Source organism: Panthera tigris, chromosome D4, assembly GCF_018350195.1.
Source record: "Panthera tigris isolate Pti1 chromosome D4, P.tigris_Pti1_mat1.1, whole genome shotgun sequence".
NCBI lineage: Eukaryota > Metazoa > Chordata > Mammalia > Carnivora > Felidae > Panthera > Panthera tigris.
The window spans coordinates 38269365-38285537 of NC_056672.1; the positions used below are offsets into that span (position 1 = coordinate 38269365).

Consider the following 16173-nt stretch of genomic DNA (forward strand, 5'->3'; position numbering starts at 1 on the left):
AATAGATACACATACACGTGCATACTCACGCATACTACACGCACTTGTACATTTTTAAAACCTCACTGAAACCATTAGTTAAATAGAATGTTTTCACTTTCTTTACTGAAGTATCTAATATCTGGGCAGGAGAGATTTCCATGTCCATAAATAAAAATCAACTTCGATCTTGTGGCCACAAAACTATTCCTAAGTATGAAAGGCACTGGAGCACAGACTCTGGAGCACAGGCTCAGATGCTCACTGCATCACTAGTTATACTGTGTGTCGTGGTCCCCTCATCTATTAATTGGGGAAAATTAAAGGACATATTTCAGGACTGTTGGGAGGACAGAGAGAGTTAATACCACAAAGTACTGGGACACCTGGGTGGCTCAGTTGGTTGGGTTAAGCATCTGTCTCCCAGTCAGGTCACCATCTCGCAGTTTGTGAGTTCAAGCCCTGCGTTGGCTCTGTGCTGACAGGTCGGAGCCTGGAGTCTGCTTCAGATTGTGTGTCTCCCTCTCGCTCTCTGCCCCTCCCCCACTTGTGCTCTCTCTCTCTCTCTTACTCTCTCTCTCTCTCTCAAAAATAAACATTAAAAAAATTTAAAATAATACTATAAAGTACTAATAAGATATCTGACTTAAGAGAAAATGCCCAATAATTATTAGCCATTGCTGTTCTCTTTATTACACATCTTTGTGCATATGAGAAAATTTATTTAGTATAAACTAGAATTATGGGCCGAATAATATGCACACTTAGATGCTGGCATATATTGCCAAAGAGTCTTCCAATTTTTGCTCACAAAAATATGGGAATACCTTTTAACTGACCTTGCCAACCCTAAATTAGTTTGCTAATTTGAGCTGAAAGAAATATATTCTAAATAAATATAAAATTTAGAGTTTACTACGCATGTCCCTGACAATTAGTGAGAACGTGACAATTGTATATCTCCTGTCAATACTTCCTTCATATATTTAATCCAACTTTTCATAAGTTTCATCAGGGTTTCCACTTGTTCCTGTCATTGATACACTGTATATGAAAAGTCTGTGATATATACCACAAATATTTCTGAGTCTTTACTTATCTTCTCAGCCTGTACATGTTATATTATATAGATATACATGCAGAAATTAAATTCTTTATGTAATCAAGAATTCTTTATGGAAAGAAATTCTTGATGCAATCAAAGTGTCAAATTATTTTTGTGCTTCTAGGTTTCGTAAGTTGCTTAATAAATCCTTCCACACAAAGTAAATGAAATGCTTTCTAGTATTTTTCTTATTTATAAATGCTTTCTTTTCAGATTCAGTTTTAATCCTTCTAGAATTGATTTCAGGGTGTGGCAAGAGATATGGGTCCCTTTCTGTTTTTCATAAAAGGGTAATCAATTTTTCCAATACAGTCCATTACATTCCTCTTCTTCAGTGTAAGTTATCATCTCCCTGGAATTATCAAATATTCTTGGTACAAAGAACTGAGGCAAGTGGGAGCATCACGCAAGCAAGTAACACCTTTAGACTCTTCGGGAACAATGACAGGAAACCATCATCCTCCACACAGTTGGAGTCTAACCAATAATCTGTTGGCCCACTCACCCAACTTTGGTGATTTTGTTCTAATGAAAAACAACAATGCACTTACTACAGAATTAGCTTCTGTATTACTATATTAATTATAATATTTAGCAGTAAATCATTTTCCTCAGGCCTCAAATAAAGGTTACAATTAAAAACCACTTTTCATCACAAAAAGAGGTCAAGCCACCCTTGTTAGCTGGGGTTTACTATAAATCGTGTAACAGAAATTTCCATGCATTATTCATAAAGGAGTTAACACAGACACACAGAAAAGAAAGAGCTAATCAACACAGCAGACAACATACGCCTACTTCAGAAACGTTTCTGGTTGCTGAACAACCAACTGAGTTTTATTTTTAAAAGTCTTATGGATCTAAAAGAAAAGCAGCTCTTCCCCTGTAAGATGTTCAAAAATAATTCTATAATTTCCCAGTGCAACTTGGTAGCTAAACCGAAGTCTTGCAAAAAATCCACATTAATATGTGCCTCTACTTGATATGGCCTTGTTCTCAGGGAAACAAAATGACAGGTTAAATAAAAATGTCAAGGACACTTGTAAACCGCCGTTTAAAGGTGATGAATAAGTGAGGGTAATACCTGGGCACATTATTTACTCAGATGATTTATTTATATAGACTAAGTAAATACTGAAACATTTACTGGACACAACCTAATATTCTCAATGAGCACTCTACCACAAAAGCCTTTTCATAGTCTTTTCATGTGGGAAAATATACTACAAGCACAGCTGCCCCAACTTACCATCATTCTCCCACCCTTTCTGAGATAAGGTATAGTGCTTCCTTTATTGTTCGTACACTGACCCGACTGAGCAAAAGAAGCGACTGGTTTTATACCTTGAGAGCCTGTTGGTTTGTCACTAAGACTTCCACAATCACTCTCAGCATTCTGACTGGAGTGCTTTAATTAGTTTTTCATACTAACCCCTGCTCCAAAGAAAGAAACAAACATTTTAAACATGGGTGTGAAGGCAGCAACATTTAATACTACAGAATGACTCTAAATGGAGATCTATAGGAATAGGTAGATTTTTATTTTTTGTTAATTGTATTTTTTTTTTTTTTTTGAGAGAGAGAGAGCACAAGCAGGGAAGAGGGGCAAAGGGACACACGCAGAGAGAGAAAGAGAGACAGAGAGAGAAAGCGAGAGAAAGAGAGAAACAGACGGAGAGAGAGAGAGAGAGAGAGAGAGAGAGAGAGAGAGAGAGAGAAAGCCCAAGCAGGCTCCACACTCAGCGCGGAGCCCAACACGGGCTTGATCTCGGGACCTACTGTGGGATCGTGATCTGAGCCAAAATCAAGAGTCAGATGCTCAACTGACTGAGCCACCCAGCTGCCTCAGATTTTACTTTATTTTTTTTAAATCCTGGAATCCATTAGCTGTGTTTTAGGTGCATGGTGCAAGAAGGGGCTTCTCTCTGGACGAACACCGAGTTTCCCTTGCACTAGAATCAACAGCATTTCCTAGTGGGACCAATATGAAGAATGAAGGGCATGCACAAAACTGGTAATCATTTCATCCCTGGGGTGAGAGCCAGCATGGATGTAAAACAAAGGGCGGGGCATGGGAATGTGGATAAGGAGTAGAAAGGAAGACTCCTTTCTATATAAGTATTCTGTAAGTATATGTAAGTATGTATGTATTCTTTGTAAGTATTTGATCTTTATTGGGTATATTTAAAAATCCAAAACAGGAAAAAAATAAATGAAAGCATCCTCTTCCCAAAACCATGTTGAGCTTTTAAACAAAAGTCTACAAGCACTTAAGTTTGTAAAACAATTATTTCTGCATTTTGTTATGTCTGTGAAGGTGACAAGGAAAAGGGGATAAAAAGAAAAAAAATTCAAACCTATAACAATGAGAAAATCCACTGGGTTCTGGCCATTCAAATTCACACTTCAATGACCTTCCTCTGTTAGTCCAGATGCCATAGAAGTAGCTGGACGGTATCTTTCAGATTCCTGAGTAATGGTTATTTTCCTTGAACTGTTACATGATAATCAAATTAAGCAAACACCACTCCTTAAAAAATAAAAATCAGAATGGGCTCCCAGATGGGAGAATTTGGGGCAAAGGAGCTCCAAGGTGTGCCTCCAGGCCTTGGTATCCAAGCTGCTGGCCAGGCCCACACTCTGCTTGTAGGAGTCAGGCCTTCCTCTAAGAGGACTCCCCGCTCTGGATGATTAGTTCTTACAGCTTCTGGTAGTATACATGACCACGGTCAAAGACTTCTCTCTCATCAGGGTAAGAGGAAAGGTGAAACTATTTGTGCATTTCCAACCACCAAGATTATTACATAGCTAACAAAGTAAAGTCAAAACTGTGAGCAATCACTGAGATCCTCACACTATTTTATACTTCTTTCAAATCAGTATGGAGGCTTTGCTGTCTTAAATATCACATACTGTATGATTTTATCTTATCAATTAAAGGATTCCAAAGTGAACTCGCTTTTAAGAAAAATGGCCAGTTCTAAATTCCAGGTCAAATTGCCATGCTTTTTTTTTTTTTTTTAACATTTATTTATTTTTGAGACAGAGAGAGACAGAGCATGAACGGGGGAGGGTCAGAGAGAGAGGGAGACACAGAATCTGAAACAGGCCCCAGGCTCTGAGCTGTCAGCACAGAGCCCGACGTGGGGCTCGAATTCACAAACCGCAAGATCATGACCTGAGCCGAAGTTGGATGCTTAACCGACTGAGCCACCCAGGCGCCCCAACCATGCTGTCTTTTTAAAATAAATTTAGTGCAAAGAAACAGGAAGATGGATGCATCATCTGGTTTTTTATTTATGTACAATTTTCTAGTAAATACCTTGGTACTATGAAGATGCCATAAAACAAAAACAAAAATAAAAAACAATGCTGCAGTGATTTACCACGATGCAGAAACAGTCCTACTTGCTAAGAAAAACTGAAAGCACACAGGAGTTTCTCAATGTGTTTTAAAACACCCTCATTAATGTCTTCTTTGTTGTTTTGTAGTTTAAATATTTCAGTTGATAGGCCAGCTTGCCAAAATTTGCTTCAACAAAAGAGTAAACTGCTTAGGGAGAAAAAAAAAAAAAAAAAAAAAGGAGGCAAATAGACTTCAGTAAGCCAATATGGTGTGCTGCATACAGCCAGCATTTGCCCTGTAAAATATATGCTTCTCAGTATGCAGATTGTGTAATCCCTTTAAGTAACAATTACTAAGTTAAACAATGCAATCTGTCCCGCTGGCAAGAAGAAGTGTGCTATGCTGTGGATTAGGAGGGTCCATTAGGAGATGAACTCAGCTTCCAGCCCTGAGGCCAGTAAAGACTGAACACGTTCCAGACGGGACGTGGTCACACAGACCGTCTCAGGTGTGGTGAGAGAGGAGCAGCTGCTCCATTCAAGATTATACCTTGCAAACCAATTCAAGGAGATTTCCCAGCATCATTTGCAAGGGTAACAGGTGCACCTTGAACGTGAAAGAAAATGCTTTGAAAATGTTCTGGCCAAAAAATTACTTGTTAATCAGGAAGGGAGGAAAAGTGTGCTAGACTCGCGGAAATTCTGCTCTCCATCTTGTTCAAAAATACAGATCTCCTTCCCACTGAATTTATGTGGAAAACAGATGTTTCCTGTATTTAAGTAAGTTATTGTCCAGTCTTTTTATCTTCGTTTTTAATGTTTATTTATGGTACATTTCCAACATAGAAGAATAAAGAAAATATATCCATATATGAACTCTTGGCCCGGATTTAACCGATGTTAACATTTTGCCATATTTTCTTCAATCTCTCTTTCCTCTTAAAAGGATATAATTCATTACAGATACAGCTGAATTCCTAAGCTTCCTTCTTTCTCAAAGAATAAATTGTTTCCTGAAGTTAAAAAATGTCATTTCCCACACACACTCACACACAATCCTCATAAAATACATTGTATTGTTTTGTCTATCAGTTTCTAGAAAATATTTTTAAAAACTCAACGAATCAATAGAAAGATAGGCAACACAATATAAAAATTGTCAAAAGATATTAAGAGGCCATGGGTAGAAGTGAAAACCAAATGGCCAATATATGAAATGGTGTTCAACCCCACTAGAAATCAGAACTCCAAATCCAAATAGTAAGATACCATTTCACATCCAGAAGATTGGACAGGTTTTAAAATATTACTTATTAAACCTTATAAAGTACCTCACCAAGAAAATGAATGGAGTTGGGGCACTCGTGCCAATACTCTATTTCTAAAATATACTTGGCACAGATATGTCAAATAATAACTAAATTCTTCATCCAGTGACGTTTAAACATACTTTGCCATTCACTGTGATTTCTACATAAAGTATTTTTGGCATCATTTTACATAAAAACATATAACAGCATTAAATTTAACTTGGTGGTAAATATTAATGCAAGAAACATTCACCATCCAACTCTGCATGAAAATCAATTTTAAAACCATTAAGAAAATAAAGTTATACTTGTGATTTTTCTAAAGTAGACACAGCTAAAAACACAATTTGAGAAATACATTGACTTTTTTCTTTCTAACATGCAAATCCTAATCAAGGCTTTGAATCCTTGGGTCTATCATTCTGTAAAACCGAACAATTTAGGTAGTACTTAGTAGTCTAGTAAAAGATGCTCAATCAGCACTACCTGAATGAAACTGTGCTTTAGTCTGAATGAATCCATGACTGGAGAAACACAGTGCCTCTAACATGCTACTCCCACAATTCCCCATAAACACTGACCTCTGGAAAATTACACGGAAGGCTCTCCCATAAATAAAATGACAATCCCTTTGTACCTTGGGAGGAGAAGATGGAAGGGAGGGACCATAGTTCAGGCCATCGCTACAAGCACTGCCATGAAGAGATAAAATAGAGGCTTGAGTGGAGTAGATACTGTCATTATCAGGAGAGTACTGAGACTCAAATGTAGACTCATCTGCTAAGTCAGCCTCATTTGTGTCCACCTAGGAACAAAAATGATAGTATCGGTTGGAAATTCTGTTCTGTTACATATACGACAAGTCTCTACCTGAGACTAAAAAGCATCCCGGCATTCATTCTATCTCCTACATGACCCCTTCACACTCTACGACACATCAGAGACCGACTAGCGCAAGAGAATAAGGACAAATCAGGGCTGGCATCAGTTATTTATTCCAATAATAAAAGGGCAAAGGTAACAATTAACAAATGGCCGGGATCAATTCTAAGTTTAAAAAGTTCCATAAATTAAGGAAAATATTTACTTTTTCCAGTCACACTATTTTAAAAAATACCTGCCCGACTCCTAGAACTGTCTAATAAAATGAATGAGGTCAACACCTTCCCTATTCAACTAACATAAACTCAACAAGTTTATTAGATTTTATTAAATTTATTAAAGTTTATTAAATTTTATTTATGTAAGTTGAATTAAATTTCAGCAAGGCATCCAGGCAAATATCTATTTAGAAAACTCACTAAAACAATATATTTTAAATTATTTTTAACTAGATTTTAAAACCATTCAAATTGCAAACTCAGAACCTGATGGTGATCATCAGAAACCAGAAAGAGTATCTGTGGTTTCATGCTGAAATTATACTAACAAACAAGGGGCCTGATTATGGCTGTGGGGAAGCTATAAAGTTATAAACTCCTATTGTTGGAAAACTCATAGAAAGTAGAGAATTTGACTGTATATTAACTCCTGTTACTATTGGGGCACCTGGGTGGCTCAGTTATTTAAGCATCCGACTCTTGAATTTTGGGTCAGGTCATGATTTCAGGGTTGGTGGCACTGAGCCCCACATCAGACTCTGTGCTGACAGTGCAGAGCCTGCTTGGGATTCTCTCTCTCTCTCTCTCTCTCTCTCTCTCTCTCTCTCTCTCTTTCTCTGTACCTTCCTTGCTTGTGCTCTTTCTCAAAATAAACTTAAAAAACAAAACAAAACAAAAAACCCCAACTCCTATTACTATCTTCTGTAGCAGAACGAAGTGAAGCAATCAACTCATGATGAGTCTGAAGCTCCATTTACAATTCACTTACAGTTACACCTTAGAATACATAGAACTAACATAAATACTACCCTTCTCCAATATTACCAGTATTTTCTGTCTTGATGGCAAAATCCCTGGTGTTCTACTTCTTTGTGATTTCAACTTACATGTATTTTGCCAAGAGAAGAATTAATAACATTATACCAGGTCACATTCTTACAAAAACATGGTAAGAACACAGATAGGCCATTTCCAAGAGGCCATTTCCCTCTTTCTAATAATACATTTTAAATATATGTTCAAAATTCATTAGTTAACTGCTTTGTTGAGTTTTACTCTTCACAAATACACATCATATAGAACAATCTAGATAATAAATAACACTGCTATCTAGATAGATGGTATTAACTAAGCTTTGCGCAATGGATTATTAATATTGTAATGTGATACTGTTGCATTTAATATACACCAAAACTTTCCAAAAGGCAATTTTAGGAGCTGGTTAATATAAAAATATTAACAAGGAGAACTGTCTCCCCAGAATTAGAATTATCAAAATCAAATAATTCATACTTTGTTTTAAAGCAAGATATGCACAATTGGTTATAAGTACATAATGGAGAATGTCATGGGTTTTAAACCTCGCTCTAGTCTGATGCCCTGAAACAAGAATTTAAAAAGTTGGGCATATTCCTTTGTAGTCACACAGGGCAATGTCTGCCCAAAAGAAAAGTTAGGTCAGGAACCTGGCTTTAATAGAAGTAATGCAATAGGATGTACAATCTGTTATATTTATGTTGTATAAATGCCACATGTTTATTTATATCTAGTATTTACCTTTATATTTTAATTATTGCTATAGTATTGTCTCTTCTACCAGACTGTAAAGTTCTTAGGAGCAAGATTCATGTGTTTATTCGTCAAAGTGACCTCCAGTGGTCCACAAATACATTTATTCCAACAAATAATTTTTACATAGATCAAGTAAAAATAAAATTTTAATTAAAAATTTTCTAGCAAATCAGTGATGTTTACATTCTGTAATTTGAGAAAATGTGGATTTTGACTATTTTGGAAACTTTTGTGTTCTTAATAACTGCATCAATTGATATATTTTCACATTATTTAAATATCAAGTGGAAAAAATACACTTGTTAACCTTGTTAACAGGTAGCCAAAACACCTGATTAATGACTGAATACTAAAGACAGTTACATAAATGCCTAGAAATGGCCCAAGTATGAAATTAAAACAATCAGGTGTTTCAACAACTTTTGGTATGACGTGAAGATTAATTCTACCAGTTGTCAGAATGCATTGCCAACTGAATTTCCTCCCCAAATCCAACAAATAGCTTTCACACATGATTTCTGAACTATGAGAACCACTGCAGTTGAAATTAAAATGTTTACTTTTCCAAAACATAATGAATAATGAGTAGAGTAAGATTTTAGGATATTTTGAAAGGCAAAATATAAGACTCATAAGATTTCTGAAAGAAAGCTTGATAAGTTGTGGCCACTAACCAGAGCCAAGTCAGCCCTGAAGAGGGCTTTGTCAGCCAGCCCTTCCTCCTTGCAGGAGTGTGGCGAGTAGAGAAAGGAATCTTCCTTAGCAGAAACATAACCTTCTTCTGGTGAAAGCTGCAGGGAGAATGAGGCTCAGTGTTTGAGGATGAGGATAAGAGAGAACAGCAAGGAGGAAAGAAGGAAAGCAGGGGAGGGGGATAGGAGAAGAACAGTCAGAAGAGAAGAGGAAAAAAAATGGGAAAGTTTTCAAATGATAAATATTCATATTTAATGTTTTGATTTGTTAAATACAACAAGGATATTTCTTCTAATACCAACACATCAACTGTTAAGTGAGAATCCCTTCTAACGTTTTCATTCTTCTTATAAAAGATCATCCAAATCAATAATTTTTTATATTATAGTAATCTTCTGGCCATTTTTATCTGCCAAATATTCTGGCTACACAATGACTTCTTAATATAAAAATAAGTAAGGCACTTTTTAGGTGTTAAGATATAAAGGAAGCTGCATGAAAAAAAAAAGAACATTAAAAAGAAGGATCAACTTCTAGTTGTCATCATTTACTAGAACATGATGATAAAGCATGTGATTTACTTGACAAGGAATGTGAGTGAACTCTACAGTGAAGCCTCTCAATTGAGCATGGTTTAAAAAAACACACAAAAATTCTCTCTGTAGACAATCTGCTTATATTATAGACCCAATATAAGGATATTGTAACTGATCACACTGACAGAAAACCTAACATTTTTATTTCAATCTCAAATAAAATAGGCTAAAATCTTCAGATTGCCTTGCCCACATCACCCTGTATTAATAACATATGCAGAACTTGCCTCCTTTTCTCTGTTTTCATAAAATGAAATATGAAAATATGAAAATATATTTTCATAGGCTACCAAAGTTCACTTTGTAATACAAAGTGAGGCATGAAAAATTTAATTAACATTGCAAATATATTAATAAAGCTTACTATTTGAACAAATGCTTTCATAAAGTCAGCAAATTGTTATCTGATGTTTAGGCAAATACACCTCTGTGTTTGTGTTTTAAGAAAGGTGTATTTGCCCTTTCACTTAAAATAGATTTATACACAGAAAAAGCCCTCCAAATATTGAGAACGTCTCTAATATTTATTTGCAATTCAGTGATAAGTGCTATGTTGTAATCATTATACCTAATAAACATACTGACGTTATGTAGCATGAACTGATTAGTTGTTTTTAATACTGTACTAATTAATAACAGGAGGGCTATTCCCTCCCAGGAGGAGAGCCAGAAGCTGATGAACCTACTGTGAAAAGTTCAATTTCTTGCTCTGCAGTAATTAGACAAGAAATGTGTTGAAATCAACAGAATGCAGGACCTTAAACCACACTGACAGGGATCCTACTTTATTCCACTATAATTAAAGATTCCACTGTCAGTTGTTAATGCTATTAATTTCTCTAATACCCCACTACATTGGTATAGATGTTTTAAGGCATATTTCTTTGAAAATACTCATTTGATACTCATCGTGACCTTATTACCCAATAAAAAAAAAGATCAAAAGTGAACTACAAAACTATAATTTTAAAGTTACAAATTTATTTCTGAATTGTCAGTTTTCTTTACTTTTTAAAAAAATATTACTCAAAATTAAATCTTTATACTCATAGAGCCAATAACCATCTTGGTCAAAATTACCACATGTCATGATTCATTCACGAGAACACCTTCTGAAGCTAACAGTAAGCCTGAAAGCCATTTTGTTTACAAATTTTAAAAAATCAGTAAAACATGAATTCTTACAGGTAAAGGCTTGGCTACTCCAATTCTCACAGTTCCTGACGGCGCACCCTTCAGCGCCTGCACAGCTTCCTCAAGACTGCTGTTTTCCAAGTTAACATCATTGACAAACATGAGTCGATCTCCAGGAAGAAGTCGACCATCCTTTTCAGCAATGCCCCCAGGCACCAAAGAACGAATTACAATCACAGTGCTCGCTGGATCAATGGGATCCTGACAAAATGAGGGGGAAAAAAAAATAAGGTAGCTCCTTATGAGGCGGGGGTGGTGGTGGTGGTGGTGGTGGTGGTGTGGGAGTTTTTATAGATTGGTCACTCTGAATTGTAATGGATGGGTACTCATTTCAAATGTCTCAAAAAAGAATTTCACGCACCATTTCTGAGGAATGAGTGGGGTAAAGGCTGTCTCCGTTTTGCAGAGTGCAGAAGGAGTTCCCCCTGAAGGACGGCATCCTCAAGCACCAAGCTGTTCCTGAGGAGACCTCATCACTGTACAGATCCCTTTAAACTTGTAATTTGAATTTTCGATAAGCTGCCCAATTTTATAACAGGCTTTTGAGGCCAGACATCAGATACAGGATTATTAACAGCGTTTGTTAAGTAGGATGCTACTGCTGTGGAGTGTACTGAATGACGGTCAGGCCTGCCTTCTTGAAATGAAGACATCTAGAAAGAATCCGTACAGTAGTATGTGTCGATGCAGCGTTCAGATACACAGCAACAAGGCTCTGCAATCAAGCCCCATGAAGGAACACAACTCCCATGAGTCCTCAGAGGTGGCTCTCCGGTTCAGTATTAATTAATGAGAAGCAACAGCTGTGCTCTCGCACCCGGCATAAGCATTTCCTCAGTTACTCAGCACAGAACACAATGCAGGGTAAGGGTGGAGGCCACACTTGACCAATGTAAGCTTATTCATAAATTTAGTCATTTAGCCAAATGACAGGAATCCATATCCAGTTAGAACTCAGTCATTCACTACAGACAAAAGAAATAAGTATTTAACACTTTCAGTCTTACCACTAAAATATGAACTATCAATTATGAGCATGGGGATAAGAATAATTTAGACATACTCTCCAAATAACAAAAAAAAAAAAAAAAAAAAAAAAAACCTCTATTTCTAGGATAGTCCTAAAATGTATTTTGTAAGCTCTTCAAATTCTCAAGGCTGAAATCTAGAAGAGCTCAATGAATTCAATGTTAAAAGAACCCTTCATGATAAATGAATCCTATATATCATCATTTGGAAAGATTTGCTAGAAACAAGGAAATGTCTCTGAAAACTAAAATATTAACTGATTTTTCTATTATCCACAATATACCTTTAGTATTGTATCATTTTACAAAAATTGTTAAAAACAGGATATATTTACCTGATAATCTAAGATGCTAAACCCAAGTCCTTTGTTTCCTTTCTCCAGCTCGATATGCTGAACATCAGCCTCCCACATGGCCAAAGGTCCTTGAACCTCCTCCGCATTCTGACCCACGTCGGTCATCACCAGCGCAGGATCCTCTGTCTCCGAGGACCCGGTGAACTCGCCCAGATCTATGTGCGGCTGCGTAACAGACCGGGCAGCTCTTATTTCAGAGGCACTAGTTTTAGCAGACACATAACCAACACTACAAGGGAAAGGGAGAGGCCCCGCATCTGCCCAGAATAAAACACCCACAAATAAGGGTAGCAACAGCTTACCATGGAACCTTTGCAAATTAAGGCAGTCATTACTGAAAGTTGTTACAGAGGAAGAAATACCTAACTTGGAACAGGCATTAAAAATGTATGGTTCAAAGATCACCTATAAAAATACACAATGGTTACATCTCAGCAGCAGGACTGTGGGCGGTTTTCACTTTTTTTCATCAAGTGTCTGAATCACCTCTACAGTCAGAAACAAAATGTAGATCTATTTTGATATTAAAGAAAAGGAATTCTTATGATAAATAACAACAATTGGAGAGGAAACGGCTATACGTAAAAGTTTTGTACTCTCGGCAAACAAAGGTTCTAAAATGTTGTGACTTGTGCATGTGATTATTTCATTAATAAATTAGCACGCACAGTAAGACAAGATGTGAAGTCAGACTGGCCTGGCTTAAAGATGGGGTCTATGATTTCTTACTGTGTTGCCTTGAGCAATATTCTTAAGCTGGACTTCAGAGTTACCCATTTGATAAAAGTTTTGAGGATTAGAGGAGGTAACATTTATAAAGCATTTGGCACAGAAATAGGAATACAGAATGTTAGCTTCTTTCAGTAAAAATATATTAAAGTGAACCTAAATTAATTCAATTTTGTTTATCTGTATGAACATAACAAATTCAGGAAAGGCATATTTTTGATGATGAAATTCTAGTTGATATACTACCTTTGCTGTTAATTACTGCACATGCTAGGACCATGGATGCAAATCTGCCTACCTGCTTTATTGTAATAATCCCCTTTATACCACATTAAAATGTATACGGATATGCACGGTGCCAGACTGGTGTCTCTACAATCTAGAATTACGTTCCTTATTTACCCTGTTCTACTCATATGAATATTACATTCTTCAAAGTTTTCAGAATTACTCCACTGTACCGATTCCTGCAGTCTGATGTAAATCAAATCCTAACATCATGTCTCATTATACCTTAAATGAGATTTGACTAGACTGCAGATTATGCAAAATTCAAATTCAAATACCAAATGAAAGAAGAAAGGCTTAAAAAAATTTTAGACGCCATTTAGGCTTCCCATTATTGATTCCGAGTAGTCTCAGATCTAATACCTTTTCTGCCAGTTCAATATCACATAAGTCCAGGCTATCCAATTCTGACTGGGGGGTGGGCGGTACAGTCCGTCGACAGCACACCATTGTCACTTCTATGGGCAATTCTTTCAAAATATTCACCACATCTTGGTGATTCTCCCCAAGCAAAGTTATGCCATTCACCTGTGCAAAAAGAGAAGTTGCTCAAGAAGGAACACTTCATAACATGAATACTCCTTTGAAATCAATCTTTTATTAAGTAAATAGGGATTTTACTCCAGTGATTACCATCGTTCTGCTGTGCTCGGAACTACAGTCACCTACATAGTTGACTTAAAACAACTCACATGCAATTTACAGTTGTGTCGGAAGATAATCACTATCTTCCACCCACATTTCATGTGCCAGTGTAGTAGCTGGGAAAGGGAGAAGTAATGAAAAAAATACCCAGGGATGAAGGGGTAAGGAGGAGATTATTTTACAAAGTGACATTTCATATCATTAAGCGATAAATTACAAGGGAAAACAGTACATACAGCGTGCCAGTATGCTTTTCAAAGCCGGGGGAAAGAATATATTCAAATTTTCTTAGTTATTCCTTAAATATATCTGGAAGACGGCACAGTACCAGATATAACAGTAGTTACTTAATAAAGGGTAATGAGAACTCGCTGGATTGTTCACTGCCCATCTTTACGTTTTTTGCGACTCTGAAACATGTACATGTATTATCTAGTCTAAAAAATGAAAAGAGGTTTAACATTTTTAAAAAAGAAAGTGTTTATGGTTCTCTGGACTAAAACAAACCAAAAAATACCCAGCATGGAATTATGTGTGAAGATCAATGTACGTACAGATTTGAAATTTCTACTTTTGGTGGGTTTTTACTCGCATTATTTTTCTCAAGTACCCTTTGGAGGGGAAATTTAAAATAAGAACTTACTTATTATGCATACTATTATTACACATTAAGCCCCCCGGCAGCCTTTTCAGAAGTTTACTTAAGGGGATAAAGGAATGGAATAGCTCTTTACTTCCAATAGCTCATCTCCACTGAAAAGCTTCCCACTGTGTCCAACAGGACCTTCTGGTAGAACAGATCGGATAAAGTGATGTCCCACTGTTGCTTCCAGACTTATCCCCAACCCACTGCTCTCACTGAACTTGATCACGTGGGCCACCTGAAAGGAGAAAATCATCATGAATCTAGCACTTTTTTCATTTGTTTTTTTCCCTCATGTATATATTTTATGTTCACCCCGAAACAGTCAACTTTCTCACAAAAGCTTCAAAAAATCTTATTGTAGAGCTGCAAAGCTTTGGAGCTTTGACAGATTATTGATTATCTGTCAGCTCTAGGAACTAACACAAACCCCGAAGGAGGAGCCAGGTGCAAGCACCCAAGATACTCTGCAGTGCCTAGAGATGCTGGTAACAGATGGAGGGTCGTCTAAACTACCACAGATAAAATCAGATGCCTGAGCTCCAACAATAGTATAGAAAAGACACATACCTAGCATTTAAACTATGTCCGAGGGACCGGGTCGACCCATTGCACAGATTATCTCATAGGCCTCTCATAAAGAATGCCAATGTCTATCCTTGTTTCCCAAATTAGGAAAATGAGGTTCAGAGACAGTCCCTTTCCCAGAGTCACAAAGACAGCTCTAAAAGAATTCTGAACCTGAAGCAGTCTGAACCTGGAGCCCAAACTCCTGACCTTATGCTGTGTTGACAACCGACAACGGTCTTTAAAAGTGAATCAAAGCTTGGGGCGCCTGAGTGGCTCAGTTAGTTAAGCATCCGACTCCTGATTTCAGCTCAGGTCATGATCTCGCAGTTCATGAGTTCGAGCCCCACGTGTGGCTCTGCACTGACAGCGCAGAACCTGCTTGGGATTCTCTCTCTCCCTTTCTCTCTGCTCCTCCCCCACTCTCTCTCTCCCTCAAAATAAATAAATAAACTTAAAAAAAAAGTGAACCAAAGCTTAAAATAGGAGAATGAACTTCCTATTTCCCACTATTACACTAAATAATGAAGAATGTTGGGAAATCACCCACTTTCACAAAGAATCCAATCATTATAATATTAAAATCAGAAGGTATACCAATGATTATCTACTTTGGTCCCTTTATTGTACAGTTCAAGAATCTAAGGGATAGAGGGGCTGAGATTAATTTTTTTTTTAATTAAAGAGATTTTTTTTAATGAAAAAAAGATCTCTTTCAAATCTTGCTAATGTGTGCAGGGCTATTATCAGAAACTGCATCATCCAATTTTGAAATCTGCTGGATGAAATCCTTCTAACTCCTTAAAACCCAATTTAAATGTCACTTCCTCTGAGCAGCTCTCCAGGTCCCTCTCGGCTAATGTCCATCAATCCTTCTTTCTACTATACCACTCCTCTTATAACTACATTTATTCTGTATAATCACGTAGCAAACAACTTAAAGTCAGATCTATGTCTTTGTTCAATGAAGGCCAATAAATAGCTTAGCTCTTGCTTACAGCATGCTTTGCCCTTGACACATAA

General features: G+C 36.8%; 1 protein-coding gene across 9 annotated transcripts in view; it reads right to left on the bottom strand.

Moving 5' to 3' along the window:
* The window catches only part of MPDZ (multiple PDZ domain crumbs cell polarity complex component), a 162082-nt gene that overhangs the window by 71568 nt on the left and 74341 nt on the right, over positions 1–16173 (bottom strand). For 8 of the 9 annotated variants that reach the window (XM_042963855.1, XM_042963861.1, XM_042963858.1 and 5 more), the window contains 6 exons: positions 14675–14821; positions 13659–13823; positions 12258–12443; positions 10886–11095; positions 9086–9202; positions 6377–6544 (listed from right to left, as the gene is read on the bottom strand). In XM_042963855.1, coding sequence (XP_042819789.1) covers positions 6377–6544; positions 9086–9202; positions 10886–11095; positions 12258–12443; positions 13659–13823; positions 14675–14821 — 993 coding nt within the window. The remainder of the gene's footprint in view (positions 1–6376; positions 6545–9085; positions 9203–10885; positions 11096–12257; positions 12444–13658; positions 13824–14674; positions 14822–16173) is intronic. The other variant, XM_042963859.1, reaches the window with a different exon arrangement.